Here is a 22,305-nt window from a genome sequence, read left to right on the forward strand (position 1 = left end):
ACACTGGATCAACTACTTCAGCTTATCTATTAGAGCTTTTGAAGGAATTCAATACCTGATACCCAGCCATTTTACTGAAGGATTTACCCTTTTCATTTCCTGTCCAATTTGAAAAGAAGAAACTGTAAAACAGGTCAAATTACTGCCACTGACCAACATAATGACCACTGGCTGCAGTGAGTAATGACCTTCAAGAATTGAAAGAATTTGGGTTACTTGTGTCATTGCCCCCTATGATTGGGCCTCCTTACATGCTAGAGCATGGGCTCTCCAGAACAGAGGTTAAAAATATACTTCCTCAAACGTGCCTCAGCATTTTGTCTTTGAAATTAAACTAAGACAATAACCTTTCTAGAGATTTTGTAACACTTTGTAAAATGTAGCAGTGCATTTTCAGCAACAAAGACATGAGCTTGGTGTTTGTAGGTTTTCTTGGAAAAATGAGGGGTTTGGCTCAGAGAAGAGTTTCATTTTTTCAGTATTTAAGAACAGAAGTCAGAGGCTGGTAGAATTCCTGGCTTGGGTTTAAACTGGCAGAACTAGAACTGTTGCAGAATATTTATGTTGTAGCAACAGCCGGAACTTAACTCTTGCACCTAGGCTTTTGAGTGTATGGGAGAGATGGATACAATGGCACTTCTGTGGTAGTTTCAATCAAGATTTAGTAGTTAAAAGATTACTCTCTTGCCATCCCAGATTACACACGTTATGTGTGTTTAAGTTGAGCTTTTGTTGATATTGGTCAAAGTTTACCTGGGTTGCGTCACTGTGTCCACCTCACTCCCAGTCACTGTGAGCCAGTTCCCATGGGACTGTGTTGGTCATTCAAACACTAAGTAACAATATAAGTTATTCAACCCACATACTTATCTCCAAGGACAAGAATCTAAAGCTTAGATCACTTCCCAGTGAGGCTGCCAGCCAAGAGGGTCAACGACTTTTCAATAGGTGATTATTCAACACAGCAAGCACAGAGAAGGGGGTGCAGCGGTTTAGTGATAGAGGATAATATGTGTGGGTGATTGGGGTGGGATTAAATAATAATTAAAATAATTAAAATATCAATAAACTTTTAAAGTTTGCTTTGAATCACAGCAATTTAAATATTGCAGCAATAAATAGTTTCATTTTCTTGACCCAGGAAGTATACCTTCTTTCAAAAGTGTTTCTCCCATTTGACTTTGTCGTTCTTGTTCAGGCAGGATCAAATAGTTATGAAATTCTTTGAATCCAATACTTTGAAAGATGCCATGTGTGTAGTCTGCTTCCCTGAAAAACAAAAAGTAAACTAGCAAACAAACCACTCTTTTATGTTTATAGTTTATTTTTTCATGGTTTATTTCTTTCAATAAAAAAGAATTCTTTGCAGTTCTCTAACATAAAAAAATTGCACCCAACCTGGCCTGTGGGTAGGCAAGTTATACAACATGTAATTAGGAGCTTATAGCAATGGATTACTTGCATAACAACTTTAGATGTTAGAACCTGTGGGCTTAAGGAACTGAACTTGGGAGTGAACAAACTAGGTACACAGACTATAGCCACCTTCAAATTGTCTACAAAGAAAACAAGCATGATGCATGCTAAAGCAGACTAATCCCTGCCTGACCCGGGTGATTGATAAAATTCTTATCAGAGACCCTATACAGTACCCAGAGAGATCAAAAGAGAATACTTCACCCTAACCAAAATAAAGCCCAATATTCTCACTTGTGGCTAATAATAATATTGACTTACAATCACAAGGTAATGTAGGGTTGCCACAGGCTCAACAACTCAGTTTGTACAAATATTGGAAAATGAAGTTGCACTTGGTGGAATTTCAGAACATGAGCAAGGATAGAGAGCCAGACGGACTACGAGATGTTAATCAAAATATCAATGACTGGACATCATATACACTGTATGATGCAAACGCTCAGCAAGGAGGCAGCGTTGCAACTTGTGCTAACTGTCAAATTACAGCACCTGCTGGGAAGGTTTAAAAAACATATTTGAAATATTTGAAGCATTCAAAACTCCTCAGGGAAAACCTCCCAATTTAATTTTCACTTTCTTTCCTTTTCCTTTTTTTTTTTAATTTGTGTTTCAACATGATCGCATTTTTACTTTCACTACTTTAACATACACACAATACACCCCCATAATATCACAAAAAAATAATAAAAAATTGCCCCACTTCCTTATTGCAACTTTCAATTTATCCTATAGTATAATCCTTCTTGTTGCTTCCTTCATATTTACTTCTGTGTCCAAAATCCAGATAAGTTTCCCTTTCACTACCAGAATTGCATAAATATGTTTCTACTTAAAGTTTATTTTCACTCAGTGCTCCAAATATTCATAACTTTTGAATCAGAAAAATCATATTGTGTTGACTTCTTATAATATGTCTAGAAAATCAATACTGTAACCTAAAGTATTCAAGTTGCAAAAATTAAGAATTAAGCAGAAAAGACTCAGAATATCAGTCTATGTGTGATCTTACTTGTGTTCCTCCAATCTCTGCTGGTTGTAGCGGCTGTGAAAGTCCAACAGTTCCGCCACCAACCCCCTCTCTAACATGGAGTCCACACGCTTGTCAAGACGCTCATCAAGCACTGTAAAGACATAATATTACACTTTATCTAATACTGCAGAACTCTTACCGAGGAGAACCTTATCATTATTATTATTATTATTATTCTGCCATAGAGTCATATCTGATGTTGTTTTAACCACACAGTAATATGAGAGCTACATATGGTCCGTCTTCTGACACTGTACCCAGAATATAACCCACCTGTCTGCTGACACTGCACCTAGAATATAACCCACCTGTCTGCTGACACTGCACTTAAAATATAACCCACCTGTCTGCTGACACTGCACCTAGAATATAACCCACCTGTCTGCTGACACTGCACCTAGAATATAACCCACCTGTCTGCTGACACTGCGCCCAGAATATAACCCACCTGTCTGCTGACACTGTACCCAGAATATAACCCACCTGTCTGCTGACACTGTACCCAGAATATAACCCAAATGTCTGCTGACACTGTACCCAGAATATAACCCACCTGTCTGCTGACATTGAACCCAGAAGATACAGTTGTGCTGATATCTCAGAGGGCCACTAACATCCTCGTCCTCTTGATGCTGTTCTGCCAAGATCTCACTCATGGTCACACCATACTGGAAATGCACCTCCAGACCTCTACAGAATAAGGGGGGATATATCTAAACTAAAATGTGGTGACATTGGGCTTATTTACTTCGATTGTTCTAACTAGTCAACAGTACCCCCTTCCTGAAAATAAATTTAACTTATCTATGCTTTATATCAGAAACTACATTCCTGCCATAAATGTTCTCATTCTATTTTTGTTTCATGTTACATTACTTAGTATATTTTCATATCTTAAATAGGACAACCCTTCAGTGGGTAGGAGGCTATGTATTTCTTGATATTTTGACTTCTTCTTTGCTAAGTGCAGTTACAATTTGCCTCCTAAATCCAGTTTTAGTTATGAGATTATTCAACAGGTGGCAGCACAAATAGGGCATTCTTATTATAATAACCCTGATTACACTATCATCAACTCAACAGACACCATCCATTAATCATCACTTTAAAACAATTGAAACTGAGCCTGATTATCAGTTACTGGGCCATCTCCAATAACATCAACAAAACAAAGTTTACAATGTTGATCAACTTGTCCAAAGAGATAATGTTTGGCAACACTAAGTCTGCTTTCAGGAAGACAAGGATATCTTTTGATAATTTAATGTTGACAAGGTGACTATTTCAATAAAACCCATCAAAGAAAAGTTCAAATTAAATTTCAACGGTATCGTATTTTAATGTCTCACACTTGAACTTTCCCTCTTTATCACTAACTCTGCTGTAACAATTCCATTCATAACCCCACACATCAGTCTGTGTAAGCTGACATGACCCGTGGCCCATTGATAACTATATGTAAACCCCACATATCACCACTGTGTTAACAACCCAGTATCAAGGTGTCCTAGATCTTCAGCCAAAATATTCATTCTTGGAAGTCAAAGAGTTATCAAGTTCACTGCTCCATTTTTACTATCTTAGATGCCATTCTATTGGACACCATCTGACTATTTGGATAGATCCATGTCTGCAGGGACTCTCGCTGAATGCAATCAGAATACAGAAAAGTTGGTGATTATGAGTACGTTGGAAATGAAGTGGTGTGTCATTTGGTTAAGTTGATTGCACTCAGCTAGAGTCCTCACAGAGTAGGATCAATCTACAAAGACCCATGGTGTCTATGGGAATTGGACCCAAAAGGTGATCATAAACATCTAACTGCAAATTTTATGATATTTCCTTTGCAAACAGAGTAGTGTTTCACACAGTGTTTGTGGGCAAGCATTGGCACCTTCCTCTTACCTTATAACTACAGAACATGGGATTCTATCTGTGTTCAGGTTAGCAGATTTTCACCTTTAACTTTTCAGACACTTAACACTTTGATTTTGTGTTTCTTTTCAAAATACAAAGTGTCACATATAATCACCTACCTTATAATCTTTCTTTTGTTGTTGGGGTGTAAGGTCTTGGCATAGCTGGGATCCACCGACATAAGTTTGGCATATAGCTCTCTACTGTCTAAATCATCAAAATTCTCTCTTAGTTCCAGCAACTCATCACTTGATGTCACCACTGCAGCTTCTTCCCCTTTTTCATCTGATGATACACATTTCTGCAACATACAAAATGATAGAAGGGTCAAAATAGATCATTTCAGCAAAGAGCAACAGGATAATAAAGTAGATAATTTAATAATAAGTAAACAATTTTATATTAAGTAAAGGAAAGAAAAGACACCAAATACTACTTAGGAATACTTCATAATCAAAACGACATCTGTTACCATTTCAAAATTAATTATTCTGCATTTATATCAAAATCCATGCATTTTACACAGTTACAGAATTCAAGAGGTTGATCAACAGGTTTATTTTAGAACAAGACACTCACAGATATGCATCTTAAATGAGAATAACACAAGATTCTTCTTCATAACTCAATGCTAGTATAAAGAGCACCATTTAAAAGAATGCCAAAACACTCATAAAGTTAACCAGGCGTCACCTTTCCCACGACAGCATATTTATTTATACAACTCTGCAATAATTTTATGAGCCAGTGTACTTGATAAAAATGTGGTCTCTTCCTTGAGGCAGTTTGCCTGTGTTGACACTTGTGCTTTAATGCACCCTCAGAAAACCATGTTTATTCATCACACAGTGGCCTAACATCCACTCCCTAAGTTATCACATACTCTCTCTGACACTTTAAATGACAGAGCAAGGACTGAACAATGTCTGGAGTGACAAGGAGACAGAAGGTGTCAGTTCAGAGGTGGTAACCTGTGCTCACAGCCAGACATTTCTTCATGATCACTATCTCTGTCACAGCTCATAATGGAGGAATTTAATGACTTGCTGATGATTTAATAATTCAAACAAGGTTCCAGTCACTTAATTATGCAGCAACATACATTGCCATATGTTGCTGTCTGAAAAAAGTAGATGCAAATGTCTTTTTGCTGGTACTCATGTACCAATGTCAACTCCAACTAATGGGTATTTCCACCTCTGTTATCTTTGTGCTGGCTTTGGGGGGGGGGGGGGGGGGGCACTGCTTCATTGTAGGCCTATCAATATACCCGATCAGTGATCCCAAAGCGTTACCAAATCAACAGATAAAACACTTAGTTAAGAAAAGCATTCTATGAACCATTACCCCCTTCACCCCTCATTAAATCTCCACATTATTGAACTGCTAATTGTACTTTGCTATAAGTACTCCATTTTCTGTCTTTGCTTGGTGGTCATATTGGACAAAGGCTGATAGGAAAAAAACCCTGCCCAGACCAGAAACCATCTCAAATTGCCTGCTGATGGCCAGGTGAAAACCAGGTACACAGAGAGACCCGGTCACATCATTGTCCTCCTGACAAGATAATTTAACTGGCCCAGTCACTTAAGTTAAAGATCTCCTATAAACTTTAGTGCAATGAAGCCAGGACCCCAGGGAGAGAGACTTCATACTGGAACCCTGCAGGCAATACACGGGCATTTCTCCACTGAATGTCTTCTCAGGAGATAAAAGGATCACTCAAGTATTAAAACACCCTTTCATTTTATTTTCTTTCTTGGTGAAAGGAAAGGGCATAAATAATCGTTGCCCTTCAAATTATCTTCCGACTTCTGGACACATTGGTCTCAATACTGTGTTCTTCAAGGAGACAAAAAGCACCATAAAACTTACAATTTACAAATCATACATAACAAAGGAATATGTTTTTATTGCTTGCACTTCCTGTACTTAAGGATTTTTTGTGTATCAAAAAAAAAAAAAAAAAAGGCATTCATGATTACATAAGTCCTTTTTGTAGATATTAACTTAACTTTAGTGTTTCTCAATGAAAACAGTAACATTTAAAACATTAATTTAAAATAAATAATCATGTTCTACCTTCACTCTTAAATCAACAATCACTTGCCTGACATAGTACCCCAATCTATAAAAGCAAACAAGTTTTAAACTAACATCATCCCTCTCTCCTGCAGACCTCATCCAGGTAGGTTTATCCTCCGTACCTAGTGCCCTCCGTAACTCTAAATAATCTCAGGTAACATAAGGACAACAACCCCACCTCCTCAGGTCATATTTCCACAGTACCGCCGTGCCTGATACACAGATCTTAATCAATACTTCAATTGATCACACCCCAAAAAATCCAAATAAACCCCGATTGCTTTCTCCCAATTGCACATGAACATGACAGCAACTCGTTACCAGACGCTTGCAACTATTAAAATTATCTAATCATGAAACCAATCAACATTCTGTGTACTAAAACTACCTTAGTGTGAGCAGACAAAGATCTTTTAAACCAGGTGCACTGTGATAATAAATAACTGCAGAGTCATCAAACTCTCCATCCAAAAAGTACTTGGCGTGTTGTCAAAAGTTAAAGCTGGTACTTTGACATGCTCTTTGATATTAACCAATTTGTGTCATCTACCAGTGACCATGCATGTACACATTTTTTTCAAAAAAAAAAAAAAAAAAAAAAAAGAGAGCAGGATTATTAAACTTATACAAGCCTCATGTTATACTTTCACAACATGCAATCTTCACATTTTAACAACTCATAAATTTGTCATACAAGCTTCACACACTGGCAGGATGGCTGTAAATTTTTTTGTGTCAACCCACAATATGTTTTATCTTTAAACTTAAACTGAAAACTGCTGATTATAAACATGTTGCTTCCAGGCAATGTACATGAAGGCTCTCCCTTTCACCTGAGCCTAATGTGTCTTTAGAACCATAATTTTGATATAAAAGCAATAATAAGAATCTTCAAGTTCTGACCACCCATGTCTGATATCACAGATAGATACAAGTCCAAAATGAAGATGCTGAGAAGTAAGGTGAAACACAGGGTCACAAGCAAAGTTTGAACAGGCATGCAAACACAAACTATAAAAAACAGGTTACAATAATTTATAAAAAAAGGGGGTTGCAAGATTATACATAAGCTTCATGCCTTCTTTTTCTCTCTTTTTCTTTTAAATACTAGAAAAGCAGTCAAGCTGAACTATTTTACGACCTGCTGCGTGTCCACATCACTTTGTGTTCAGGAGCCAATATCTCTATCATAATCTCATACAGGCTATGGTTACATAATTGAATAAATGAAGAGAAAGGTTAATGACCGCTACACCACGTTGAACACCATGTGATTTTTAAATTCCATATTTCTATAATCCAGTCAACCAGGATGACTGGACCTACATGATTCCACATATAAACCAGATTTCTAAACACATAGAGCCCCAAGAAGACTTTTTTCCCCACTTGCTGAGCACATTTTAACTTAACCAATTGTTTTCAATTTTTACCTCAATTAATATTTAACACAAGGTAAAATTTCACTTCCCAGGGTTAATAAAAGAGGATAAGGGTGGGGGTGGGGGGGGGGGGGGGGGGTGAGGGGCATTCAGCCAGTCTACATTAATCTTTGTTAACACCACTATCAATCATGACTGCAAGTTCCGCAATCAAACTGCACCTAATCTGTAGTTTGAAAGCCAGTAGCGGCTGATTATTTGAAGTTTACAGGAAATCCAATGAAATGGACCTGTCAAATTTTATCAGGACATGAACTGGGGAAGGGTTCCAGTCATACTCAAAGGGACTCACGGAGAGCAAATTGAGACTTTATTTTCCTAAACCTAGGTTGGCTCACAAGCCCTAGCTTTGTTGTGTGTAATCTTTATCAACAGCATACCGCTGTAACCTATCAAGTTTTATCAGAGATTTGACAATTTCCTTTCGGAGGATACAGTTATCACTTTGTCTTCCCCTCCCATGTTAGCAGCCCTTTTCCTACTACCATGTCACTGAAGTCAGTTGGTGAATGAATTTCCTTTCATTAAAAGGTGCAGCGTAGTGAATGAATATGACCTAACATAGTATAAGCCAACGATAATACATGTGCCCTAATGTCACCCTTTCGCTGCAGGCATTGTGCAAGAAAATCAAGCGGTAATGTATGGACAACACGCCCATACAATGATGTATTCTTTTCTCTGCTTGTTTCAAATGGCGGCAATATATTTACTAGCACTGAAAGACACTTCAACAGCCACAGGATAAACAGATAAATGAAATGATACCCGTAAGAAAATATTAGTTTGATAAAATTTCAGTGCAGTAACAGATTACATGTAAAGTGCACTGGCTATTGAAGGCCAGTGAATGAAGCTAATTTTAATATTCAGAAAGTTAGTACATATGAATTAATGCACCATGGGGAATAAGTGGGCACATTCTTTAGGCTGACCTAGGACAACATTTGGGATGTCAACAGGTTAAACCATCCCCGGGAAAGAATATTTTTATAGGGTGAAGCCGTCTAGCCTATCACGGGCAGCCAATTCAGGCCACATGTAACAAACCTACACATATTTCCCCTCATTGAAAATCTGTCTCTCATTTCTATTGTCAATATCCCAGTATTTATCAAATAAACTGCACTGGCAGATCTTAGGTGTGTGCTGAGATTACTGAGCATTGTTTCCCATCTGTAACTGCACCAAGCAGCCAGTCAGGCAATCAGACGCCATGACGTAAACCTGTTTAACGCAAACTTGTTCAACAAGGTGTAATAAGTAACTGTGTGGTTAATAAGCTCAGGCTTTCATCCCAGCCTTCATGTAAAGTTACAATTTACTGTACAACAAACAGCTCAAGGAATCAAAAAGCAGCAACAACTTTTGACGTGTGAATCCATTATTCCAGTAACGGCAGGGGAGCACAATAAAGTCCCCTACTCTATTAACTAGCGTAATTGCCCTCTATTGCCTCATGCACAGAGCGGGTGGGCTCAAGGCCTTATTGAATATTGACTATTTATTTTATAAATCCTAAATAAACAATGGGAATGGCCGTTGATAAGTTGGAAGCATTTAACTGTAATAATGTTTTCCTGCTTTTATGCCTGCCTCCGCAGTGAAGTTGCTGGGGACAGTTTCTATCTTCAACCTCATACCAGGTCAACCTCACTCCCTTCTGTCCCTCAATTACCCCCCCCCCCCCCCCCCCCCGGCCGCCTTCCCTCATTTCACAGCCTAAGAAACATATTAGAGAGATTGATATTTGTCAGCATTTTCCTGTTTCTTTGTCTCCTGTGACCTGTTGTACAAAGTTACAAGAAGCACATTCTTTTCTAACCACAAGTCTTTATTAAGTCCAAGGTGTGGGAGATGCAATACACAATGCCTGAGAAACTAAAACCCTGGTAAAGGAAGTGGTGACGTACCTTAGATTAATAGAGCTCTTAAATGTCACCAAGATAATAGAAAACATTATATGTAAATGTCAGCAAGAATGCAAGAACAGTTATCCAGAAATGAAGTCTTCAACTTATTTCAGCCACATCTACCTCAGCTATGACAATTGACAGCACATCCACGTCTTAAGGCACAAAAATTAACTGGGGTATGAAACATTTTTACATTTTATCATAAAATGAAAACTTATATGTGTTTCTGCTCTGCTTAAACTCCTGCTAAATAAGATGTATGCACACTGCTCTCAAAAGTTTTAAAAAAAAAATCTAGTTTAATACACTAAGTTAGGAATAAATAATGTAACACTGATGAAACCAAGGGGCTCCACACAGAATCACTGGTGCTTTCTTCTATGTACTCTAGCTAGCTCTTTCAATTCAAATAAAACATCCTGATTCTCTACGAGTATGAATGTACCTTTTTCTTATTATAACAAGCGTCAGATATTGTCACTAGATACCAAACCAGTTAGTGGTAAGAGGCAGGAAGGAGAGAAGGAGAGAGGGTGGAGATCAGGGCATTGACATGAAAGTGTGTCAAATTAACTTGTGCTCAATATTCTGGCACAGGAATGAAGGAATTTCTTCACTGAAGAGAGTTATCTGGACACCATCGCACACTGGTGGTTAAATAACAAAATTTGGAATTTTTTTTTATTGATGTATGTACACCTTCACAAAATAGGTACAACTAACAAACATGGACATAGACAGCTAATAACACTGTACACAAATGTATGACAAGTTTTATTATTATTTTTTTTTTTTTCGAGATTTTTTCCTTCTACAAAACAACCAATCTTTCTGTCCCATTACATGTACTTACACATACCCGCCAGAACAGGCTGAATATTAATATCATCAAAAGTTAAAGGATTATGCTAGGCCACAAAATGTGCTAATTTCCCACAGAATTAACTTATCACACCACAGGTTATAAAGCCATATGACATTGCATAATACAAGTATTTATTTTCTGAGTTCAATCCTGATACCATGATTATGGGGTCAGCTTAATGTGATAGAGGTGCTGTTATTGTGGTGTTTACTCTAGTAATTGGTCATTTACTGTTAAATACCATCACAATACTTCTAGCAGACAGATTTCTATGGACAATCACAGGTCACAGCCTCCATAAACATTGAACTAGTACCAATAAAGACCAGTTTAAAATAATATGATTATGTACATAAACCTTAAATTAAGCAGTCTTACAAAATTGCTCTGTGTATGAGTATCAAGCTTCAAAATTCCTGATATGATTGGCAAGTCCCACGTTAAACTGTTATGTATACACATGCATCTTCAACCCCCGCACTAGTGTTGTGTCTATAGTTTATTTCTCCAGCCATATCAGTTAAATCAACTGCCATCTCTGTCACGTCTACATATAGGAGGGATGTTGCCTGCCCAAACAAACCACAGGTTGCTAATATGGCACTAATCTGTTTAATAAAAACACGTTAAAATCACAACAAAAGGTTTCATAAAAATAATCAATTCGGGTATCTTTGTGATCTACATAATGGGGAAGGTGTTCTCAGGAAAGGTCTTGGTGTCACTTAGGGCACAACTGCTCTCTCACCAGAATCTAAAAATAAAACCAGAAATTGATTTCCTAAAGAAAAAAAAAGGATCAATACATCATGTAGAGTGATGTACACTGGGAAGCAAAGGCATGAAATGCATACCCGACATCCTGTTATATATACATGGTCCTGCCACCAGAGGATCTATAGATATGACAGGGAGGATGTGGGATGAAGTGCGGAAAGATGTGGGATATAGTGTGGGACAATGCGGGATATTGTCTAGGATGTAATGGGATAAAGTGTGGAACAATATGGGATAAATTTTGGATTAATGTGGAATGTAGTATGGGTCAGAGTGGGATAGTGTGGGACAATGTGGGATATTGTGGGGTGTAATGTGGGGCAATGTAAAACAACATGGGATAAAGTATAGGACAATGTGTATGTGTATAAGGACAGTCAGTAGCATGTAGCAGTAGTAAGGGCCTGTATCATGAGATGGTGAAAGCTTTTGAACTGTTAGAACTGGCAAGCCAAATCTGTTCAATTTCCTTAGCTATACTGACCAAGACAATCACAAGTTTTCCTGGGAGCTAGATTAAAAACTAAAAAAAGAAAATTCAGTCATCTTGTACGCAGGCTTAAATGCACTGTGTAAAGGTCCACAGAGTACATCTGTCACTGGTCAACTTTGTCATGGCCTTTTATTTCAAATCTACTTTTAGACAAAATGAAAATAGATGGCTATTTGATATTGCACAAGTGAAAAAAATATCTTATCTGCAGTGAAAAAGTGTTTTCTTTTCTACATCTTAACAACATCTAGCTGACATGATTTTAATGAATAGAAACCTTTTCTTTCGAAAAAAAACTTTATTACTACGCCAACAATCTTCTAAAGCCATTGTGTGTGTGTGATGCTAATACCAGTTCTGTTAGAGACTGGACAAGAACCAGAGGGCAGTAGGTGGTCTGAGAGGTCATGTACCGTGGTCAAAGCGTGAGCTGGGTCAGTGACACCAGGGTGTGTTGGGCTGGCGTCCCCGTCCCAGGCGTAGCCACAGTTAGAGTACATTACAGGTGACTAACCACAATCAGCTGATGCTAGGGTAATGAGGTGCACAGGCTCAGGGCACGGCCGCCGTCGCCGAAAGCACGCCAATTCTTTACTAAAGAAAACTTCGGAAAAACTTGTCAATGGGGTGTTGAAAGGCCTGTTATGTGTGTCGGCCTACATAACTTGCCGTAATGGACAATGGGCCGGCCAAAAAGCATCAAATATCACCTACAATCACCATGCCAAAAAGGTCAGTCGGAACATTATGATTTTCATGAATGGGCTGAAAGCAACCCGTCAGATAAATATTATTGGAATGCGTCAACAAAGAATCGAGTCAGATATTTTTATTCTCTACTTCTCATTCATGAAGTTTGTCTGAGTCTAGATTTAATGGAGGGCCGTTTTTCTATTTTTCTATAGGTATGCCTAGACCCCCACGGCAGAACCTGATACAACAGTTATTTGCCCATACAATTTCTTCAATAACTATTTACTTTTCCGGTCGATCCCTCTCTTTGACCAAGGATAATGTTATTAAGTCCACCAGATTGGGGGAACGGCTGAGATTAAAACTGAAATGAGCTTAGTTAGTTGTACTGTATCACCTCTGTGTTGACCAGTGCTGGGAAATTGACCAAAATTTTAATTTTTCATAAACAATCCACAGCAGAGGAGAAATGAAATCAAAGCAATCAGTGAATCAGTAGCAAGCCATCAAGTCCACAGCAAGGGGGCAGCACTGGAGTCAAAAGTCTGGTGTAGGATAAAATCTGGATAAACTGAAAAGTCACATATTTTGTAGGCAATAGACAGCTGATCTACGATCTACGCAAATTCCAGCAATTTTCCCTAAACTTGGTATTTACCTGCACCTGTTTCTAGGGAAGTTTTCACCAAGATTCTAGAGATTTTTATTGACATTGAAATTTCATTTTACACTTATCCAAACTATCTCTCCACCTGTTGGTGGGCTGTGAGCTTCTAGTCTGCGCTGTTTTCAAACAAACACGTCCAATCTAAATATTGACCCAGAACATAAGCCTCCCAAAAATGGACCGTCTGAAAGTGAATCTCTGCTAGTTATCCATACATGACTCAAGATTGTCTTTTCAATCATCTGTGTGTTCACCTGTATTTTACCAAGCCATCACAGCTACTTACGCTGTCAGCTGTAATAAATACATGCTTCCACCTCCAGACAGTAGTGCACCTTAATTCAACATGATTATAAATCAAATTGACTTATTTATGATTCTGCTCTGAGCACATATTTTATCAGGACTTGATGTCGAAGTACAAAATGCGTGTGAAATGCTCTTTGTCTCAGGTAGTCTCCACGTGCAAGCCCAAGTCTGCTCCCCATTCTCAGACAACAGAATAATGTTGTCAGTTGATTTCTCCATAGGCACAGTAGCACTTGTAATACAGTCTCTTACGCCCCTCCAAATGGATTTTATCATAAAAGCCTGGCTATCAAATGCCTCGTTAAACTGGATAGAGCACAATGGCCAAGGTAGTAAATATTTTTTTCTAGAGGATGAAGTAGTCAAAGTGAGCTAAAAGGCATACATTCAGTTTCAGCTTGCAGATTTACCAGTAATAGCCAACTGAATGCAAAATTGCTTGCTCAATTGAAACAATAGTTCTTCCAAGAAGCAGAATCAGGTCTGGCCAAGAAAAGCAATAGAATGAAAGAAAATGATCAGAAAAGTGTGTGTGCACCAGGGTTTACATGACTGCACAGCTGACGAGCTGTTCACACATCTCAAAGCATACTGAAGCTAGCTGGAGTAGTACAGACAACACTGGAAGTAGCACTCTTATGGGGTGCGCTTCGCTATGCCGAAGGTTCGCTATGCCGAAGGTTCGCTGTGCCGAGGGTTCGCTATGCCGAAGGTTCGTTATGCCGAGGGTTCGCTGAGCCGAAGGTTCGCTATACCGAGGGTTCGCTATGCCGATTGTTTTTAAAAAGATGTTAATTTTACACACACCCAATAACTACAACAAGTTCGCCAAAAATAATTAGAGAATGTTTTCTTGTCAGTAATTTCCTAAATGTGGGTGACGCCCATAGTGCCAAAAATAATTAATATATTAACTTACAGAACTGATTATTTAAAGCGATTTAAGATGTTTATGTCCATAAGGATAAACCTTCAATGCGCAGTTTTAACAAATCCAAATGGTACGGATGGAAGAAGAGAACTTTTAAAACTCGTTTATTTTCAAAAAAGGCCACTGCTCGCCACGTTACATAACAAGCACAATGGGTGATGGGTAGCCGACTTTTTCGGCGCAGCGAACCCTCGGCACAGCGAACCATCGGCATAGCGAACCTTTGATTTTGGGGCTCCGGAAAAACTTAGCCGATTTTAGACCAATTTTCCGGTTTTGTCGGCACAGTGAACCCTCGGCACAGCGAACCTTCGGCACAGCGCACTGTCCCCCTCTTATGTTGCAGATAGGTTTACTGGTCAATGGCCATTCAGGTCAAGACACCATTCAGACACTTAGGGTCTATTCCCATAGATTTTAGATCGATCTATCCCCGCGGGGAGTCTCACTAGATTACTTTCAGATAATCCGACTTAAATGTCCGTCCCGCCTACTACAAGCTGTAAGGGGGTAATTAACTTTCATGTCCGCCCGGCTGACAGCTATTTAGCGTGAACCCCCAGGGAGTTAGGTCGATCTAAAGTAGATCGATCTAATCTCTGGAAATGGGGTCTTAAATGTCCAAGTGCTGATCCCTAATTATAACTAGTGGAATATGTGTGTGGTACAAGTGTAATGTGTGGTGTTTGTTTTCCAGAATGTAGATTTTCAGTGACTGGGTCTGTGCAGTTTCATATGGAACAGTAAGGAACAAAGCCAGCATTATTACCTCAAGCTTTACAAATGTGAAAACATAGTTTAGTAAAGAACAAAGCCATCATGGAAATACTGGTATCAGCGTGGTGGTTTAATATACCAGCATCTACCAGAGTGGTATTCTCTCCACATTATACATCTCACACTACCTGTTTCTAATTTCACAAATTATCAAAATTAAAGGGATAACAACTGTTCATTTTGGCAAAAAAATGAATTTTCCTGAGGTAAAGGATAATTCCCCATACTGAGCAATGGTTAATGAATCCATTCCCACATTCAAAGTTAGTCCCTGTTTTTTTTTTTGTTTGTTTTTTTTCTAAAAGGTTTGGTTTTTCGTAATTTTCTATGGAGGTCACGTGATGTGATGACAAGCACAAATTACAGAATAATTGGGTTAACCAACATTTTGGTGGTAATATAGAATTTGTTATATTTCTATGAGTTGTTTACAATGTATTTATTGTGAAATATGGATATCATACGAACAGTTGTTATCCCTTTAATCTCTGGAGTGATATAATTTCGACACTAACATCCCAAAGAGACAAATAAAAGATGTTTCAATTTACCATATGGCCCAGGTAGTTTCAAGTTTCAAGTTACTTAGAAAGTCACCAATATCCTGGTTGTTTTTTCACAGAAACATCCTTCATACAGCACTGCACACTTGTTTACACTGTTAACAAATGTTGAGGAAAAGGTTTGTTAAGGAAATATAATAATTCAATGTTAGGAAAAAATGGTCAACATCAATCTTAGCAGGACATGTGAAGCCTACGCATGACAACAACGTTACCTGTTTTCTTGTGAATGAAAAATAATCTCAAAGAACCCATCCTTATTTTCTATTCACTATTTGCATTAATCCTATAATATGAAAGAGGAAAACGTATATAATATTACATCTGTTACAATGTTTGTCATACAGGCTGTTTTATTTCTACAAGAAACATCAAAACCCCTTGTCTGGAGTAAGTTTAATATAATGTATTAAAATTAAAACACATGCCTGCTCTCTTCAATATTGCTGACTCACACGCCAAAAGCAGGTGTTACAAGCATATTGTTTTAAAATTATCCAAGAAAGATAACACATCCCAGCAAGCCATCAGTGTACAGCAACTGACATCTATGTAGGTCAAAATGCTCACATAGAATTGTATCAGTGCTGTTCTTGATGCAGAGCCAGATATAGCTGTTAGTGGTTACATCCTGTTAAACATTAAAAATGCAATGAATGTAATGTCAATCATGTATTTCCTCTTTTCTTGTTAACTATAAGAATAGTGCTATTTGGGAAAATATCCACTTATCAGTCAAGGAATAAGCAGATCTGATATTGTGCAGGGATCAATCATGAATTTATCAGATGCAACAGCCTGTAAAAGGAAATCCTGATATAAATACATAATATGCTGGTTAACAGGACAAAGGCAACTGTGGACCTAGTGGGTCAGCCTGAATACAGCTCTCTACATCCTCTCTAGATCCTGTTCTGTTCCAGGCCTCTATACATCTACATGGCCATTTACTGCCTTAAAAATATGTATTCTGGAGCCTGTGTGGAATCTGGAGAAGCAGTGCTCCCCAGCCCTCCACCTGTCTGGAAGGTGTCACCTTACTGTAACCTCACTGGTATTCTAGCCTCTACAGGATGGCTGACTGACCTATGCCCAGGATATATATATATAGTAGTAGATCTGGCCATATGTTCATGATCAGGCCAATGAGCTCCTAATTCCAGAAATACAAATATATCTCACCACTGACAAAAAATCCCAGGCAGAAAAGAAAATCGGATATTAAAAGTTTTCCTTGTTTCTATTTCCCCTTGAATATTCTCAAGATTAAATGCACCCTTTTTCTCTTGGTGTCTTAAATTATATAAGACTATCGTCCTGGCTGATTTTAGGGAATTATTCTATTTGTAAGATAAAGAGAATTTTATTTTAGGTATCAGATAGCTAAGTATGTAATTACTCCAGTTATCAAGTAATGTGCCACACAATGTGGTCATCCACCACGTGCTGCTCACACTGCATTGGTGACAAATTTTTATCAACAGACATTTCAAAGTCATTTAAGTCAAAAGCTTTGAATTTTTTTCACGTATGAAAAAAAAAGAAGACAAAAAGAAACCCCTTGCACACATGATTTTGCTATGTTCAACCCTTCCTAGTTTCCTCATACGTCAAAACATGAAAAACACACACACAAACACACACACACACACACAAAAAAAAAACAAAAAAACTGGTTACTTAACAGTTGTTGGTTCAAACAACCATAATTTGTACTCAATTTTTTGTTCGTTATTTTTAACGATAACAGTGGAATTAAACATAAATATTCTTTCCTTGTCCTCTGCAACATGAATATTTTCATTTCATTAATCTTAAATAATATAGATATCTGCCGCACCCCTCCCCTCTCCCGCCACCAGATCATGATATGGGGATTAATTCACCAGCTTATTACACAGACTAAGAAGGTAAAACAGCACGAGAGCTTACGCTATATAAATACATAGTAACAAGTTACTGTATCAAGATCTAAACAGCAGGCCCGCCTGGCCTTATCACACCAAGCAGCCAGCAAGCCAGATAGCGCTGTGTCTTGTAATTCATCAGCAGGGCATGAGTACAAAGTTTATGTGTACCCTGGGCCAGTCTGACACACCTTCATGGGAGATGAACAGGTGGGGTGTAATCTCCCTGCTCATGCCCTGCGCCTCCCCATGTCCCTAGATGTTTGGACCTGGAAATTCTATACACTGACCTGTGGCCTAAACATGGGAGTCATACTGCTCTCACAAGCAATGGCTTTTCAAATGTTCACAAATATAAGAGGTTTAACAGTGTATTTTCTTCAATTAGCTGTTTAGAAAAGAAATCTTCCTGGGTTAAGTCACAGATCACTTTGTATAGAACAAACTAATAAACTATTCAATAATGAGTAATCATCACCTGTATCCAATTCTTTATAAGACTCTCATTTGAACTATTTCCCTGTTTAATTTTTTTTAACTGGGAGGGGGGAGGGGTGGAGGGGTGGAGGGGCGATTACAGAAGCTTGACATCTACAACAAATATTTTGTCTGTAAATCAATTTGAAATGACTCACATCTTAAAATACACTTTTACTTTCACCACTGAACCCTGCATTGTTCCCTGTTGACATTAGGTCTAAACTTCATCTCCTGTCAAGTCACTTATTGTAGGGCCCATTTCCAATGAAACTATCATTCTTTGTAGACTGATCCTACTCTGTGGGGACTCCTGCTGAATGCAATCAGATTAACAAATTAAATGCCTTCTCTTGTTTCTAACATACTCATATAATCACCAGCTTTTCTGTATTCTACTCTAGGAGAAGGTCTGTAAATGATTTAATCTGTTAATAGTTGGGATTGATCTACTTAGAACAATAACTTCATTGGGAATGGGCCCTTGGTCTAAAATCCCTCTCCCATCCAGTGCCTTATTAAAGACTTGTGGTCTTGATCAGCTCTACAAAACACTACAATACAATACAGCATCCAGTCCTCATTTAGAGCTATAAAACTGACCACAGACCACTTTGGCTGTCCACTACTGCTACCAGTGTGGTTAACAAAGACCAGACACTTTTCTATTTCTACCTCACCACAGATATGTGTGAAACTGGGCTATTACTGTTGTCAGACAGAGAGAGACTTCAGAGATCAATAACATATCACAGCAATCATACTAAACTGTCTGAAATAGAATCCAAGACTGCCTTGGAGCAAGGGATTTTATGCTGGTGTTCAACAAACTCAGCCGATCTCCTCAACCTGCCAGCTGTCTTTATGTATAAACTATACACATAACAATTTCATATTCTTTCTTAATGAAGGTAAATTCATCAATTAGGTTATTTGGTATACACATCTTTCATAGTCTGATGAAGTATTTTTCTTGTCTACCAGTCAAATACGTAATTGGACATTAGGACAAATCAACTATTTAATCTTGGACATGTGTTTGATTGGACCAGATAATATTTAACAGTTATATAATCAAAGAAGACAAATATACCATTCAGGTGATAAATTAAGACATCTTTGATGTTCAGATAAACAAAAACATTTTCACTAATGGTCCAACACACAGCAGGAGCACAATGTCACACAAACTAAATCACCCCCAGCAATCGTGATTATAACATTTAAATTACAGACATTTCATTGCTAGGACCAGGCCCAGCACCCAGTGGTTGACTCAGGGCTAGTGTCTTCACACAGGACAATATACCAAGGTATGTAATCTCCTGGCCTGTCCATCACTCACTAAGATAACCATCTCAAAGGGTGCAGTCCACTCTTGACCAATAAAACATAAATGATAACAAATAAGTACCAGGTAGTTAACTGTGACTGGCCTTCAGTACAGGGCCGTCTCACCCATATCTTATACATTCCATCAGGGCGGAGATCTGCTTTAACCTGTACGTTACAACTAGACGACCGAGTTCAAAATCACGGGTTTGCAGGCCGAGTGCCCGAAGGTCAACTTAACTGACCAGCTGGCTGCCCCGCATTGTTGAACCTGGATTGATCACTGAAAAATAGTTTTTTAAATATCAGGTTATGGTTACAGGGACCATGTGCCCCTAACACTAAATGTTGTAAATACTGAAAAGGTTAGCATAAAGTACAATCACGTCGTTTCAACATAGAAATTGAATGTGATCATAAATATGCAGCAAAAGTTTCTGAGCTTCATAAATAAAATCTCATAAGCCTGGTCAATAATTCTACTTCCTGATTCTAGCTCCAGTGCCCCCCCCCCCCCCTCCCCCTTACTATAACTCCACACCTACAGGAAGTGTCATAATACAACAACTATACCAGCATTACACCTAGTACTCACTGTGGGAGCGTGTAGGTGTAAACCAGTACTAAACGTATCAAATTCTCGAATTCCAAGCTTCAATTTTAGCAAACTGGTTTTTTTAAAAAAAAGGCAAAACCTAGACAATATTGTTGAAAAAATGTCAGTGGTGTCTATTACTATACAAAAGATATTATGTCTGCATAACAGGCAAGACCTTCTTTTTCATATGCAGATATCTGTTTGAGGTTCGCTGTGAGAGGCAAGAGTCTGACTAGTGACGTCACCAAGGCCCTTTGCTGTTACAAGCCACTTATTGGACACTAGTGCCCCTGACAGTTTGAACTAAAATGCAGGTATGATTTCCTGGGACAGCCCTATATTCCGAAAACTAAAGAAGCCTCTATCAGTCGAATTCAATTCTAAAGGCCTGCTATTCCAAAGGTATGAGGGTCTGCCATTCAGAAGGTCCTCTATTCCAAAATAGTTTATTGATGCTATGGCTTAAACTAATTTTGTAAGTTGTATCAGGGCACTGACCTCCATGTCAAAGAATTATCCATGTAAAATTTGCTATCTTTGTGTACCTTCTGATTAGTGGACGTTTGGAATAGCAGACCATCGAAATAAGGAAGCGCAGACATTGATTTCAGAGACGAAACATAGGATGCCCCCCTTTTTTTCCATAATAGCCAAGTAAAGCAGAAAACAGTTGGCAGTGGCCTGGATTACAGAGGAAATACACTGGGGGAGAGGAGGGGATAGTAACAAGCACCTGCTTCCTAATGTTAGGTCTTTAACCTTGTTTGATAAAAAATATCTATGCAGAAGCCTGGAATCTGCTCTCAGATTTCCTTGGTTTTCAGGCCCTGATCAGATGGTGGGGAGCGCCAGTACTGCTACCTGACCAGGTAAGTAGCCAAGATGCCTTAACCTACCATCATCATTAGCCACATTATCTGCCACTGAAGTATTCCCCAGAGTGGGAAGAATGCTCTCCTCTTTCATCAATATCTTCACCATCTGAGAGACTTACTACATCTACTTGCTTGCAGGGTGCACTGGGAACTACAACATCCTCACTACTAGAACATGCTACACACTAGAGTCTAACGCCACCCTATCCAATATGATAAAACTTTGGTATAAGGAACATCTCCACTCCTTTTGATTTCAGAGTTTAGCCCTATTTAAACACCTTCATAAAACAGGACTTTGAAAATATTTGGGTAAAACTAACAATATACTCAACCATAAGTCAACATTGAGGTTACAAGTCTGCTGCTAAGATCAAACAAAGACAGTATTCTATTACTGAGGAGCTGAGATCAATACAGGACTTTTTGATCTTTGCCAGTCCTGATAATGCCAGTAGAGCAGTATATGTCACAGACAGACATGTTTGCCACTACATGCTAAATACTCATGAATTTATCTATTTTCCATTTTGTCTGAGATGTTGCACAGCAATATAAAAACACTTAGATGGCAAAAATAGAAAAACACATCTGACTGTAACCCTTTCCCTCAGCTTTTTAAGTGCTTCAACTGAAATATTCTATTTTTTAAACAAATGTAGTCTTCTGACAACATTTTATAAAGATTTCATGATTTAAATAATGTAAAACAAAATCATAAATGATATCTTAATCTAATTTTTTTTATGATCCACTGAAACACGGTTATAATAAAATACAAAAAAATAAATTTTAAAAAAAAATCATAAAAAGATGCCCTCATTTATTTTGAAATCTCCACCATAATGCTGGTCACTTGTATTAGGCCACCTTCAAGCTGTTTCCAGATACAAGCATATAATTATAAGTGTTTGAGAACAGCTAACCAGCGTAAAGTAACTTTTCCGCCATATTGCTTAACATACATAATGCATATTGTTTTACAAGCTGTTATTATCTTACACCTTGGTAAGCTTTAGATCAGCTTTGCGTTTCAAATTTCACAGGCATTCAAGTCTGGAAATCAGCCATGAAGAGAAAGCATCCAAATATTACTACCGCCTCTATGCCATATAACTAGAAATTGACCAATAAAGCATTGGGCTACATTAATTATTGTCAGACGGCTTTGC

At 38.2% G+C, this 22,305-nt stretch overlaps 1 protein-coding gene across 2 annotated transcripts in view; it reads right to left on the bottom strand.

Annotated features, from left to right (window-relative positions):
- The window catches only part of LOC106173878 (tRNA dimethylallyltransferase), a 50,333-nt gene that overhangs the window by 7,312 nt on the left and 20,716 nt on the right, over positions 1 to 22,305 (bottom strand). Inside the window, exons 1-5 of one of the 2 annotated variants that reach the window (XM_087013730.1) lie at positions 21,155 to 21,353; positions 4,546 to 4,727; positions 3,063 to 3,199; positions 2,489 to 2,600; positions 1,151 to 1,269 (exon numbers count right to left, since the gene is read on the bottom strand). In XM_087013730.1, coding sequence (XP_086869856.1) covers positions 1,151 to 1,269; positions 2,489 to 2,600; positions 3,063 to 3,199; positions 4,546 to 4,727; positions 21,155 to 21,172 — 568 coding nt within the window. In that variant the 5' untranslated portion in view covers positions 21,173 to 21,353. Of the gene's footprint in view, positions 1 to 1,150; positions 1,270 to 2,488; positions 2,601 to 3,062; positions 3,200 to 4,545; positions 4,728 to 21,154; positions 21,354 to 22,305 lie in introns of those variants that run through there. The other variant, XM_013555176.3, reaches the window with a different exon arrangement.

Source organism: Lingula anatina, chromosome 1 (genome assembly GCF_051362555.1).
Source record: "Lingula anatina isolate TDL-2025a chromosome 1, LinAna3.0, whole genome shotgun sequence".
NCBI classification, from domain to species: domain Eukaryota; kingdom Metazoa; phylum Brachiopoda; class Lingulata; order Lingulida; family Lingulidae; genus Lingula; species Lingula anatina.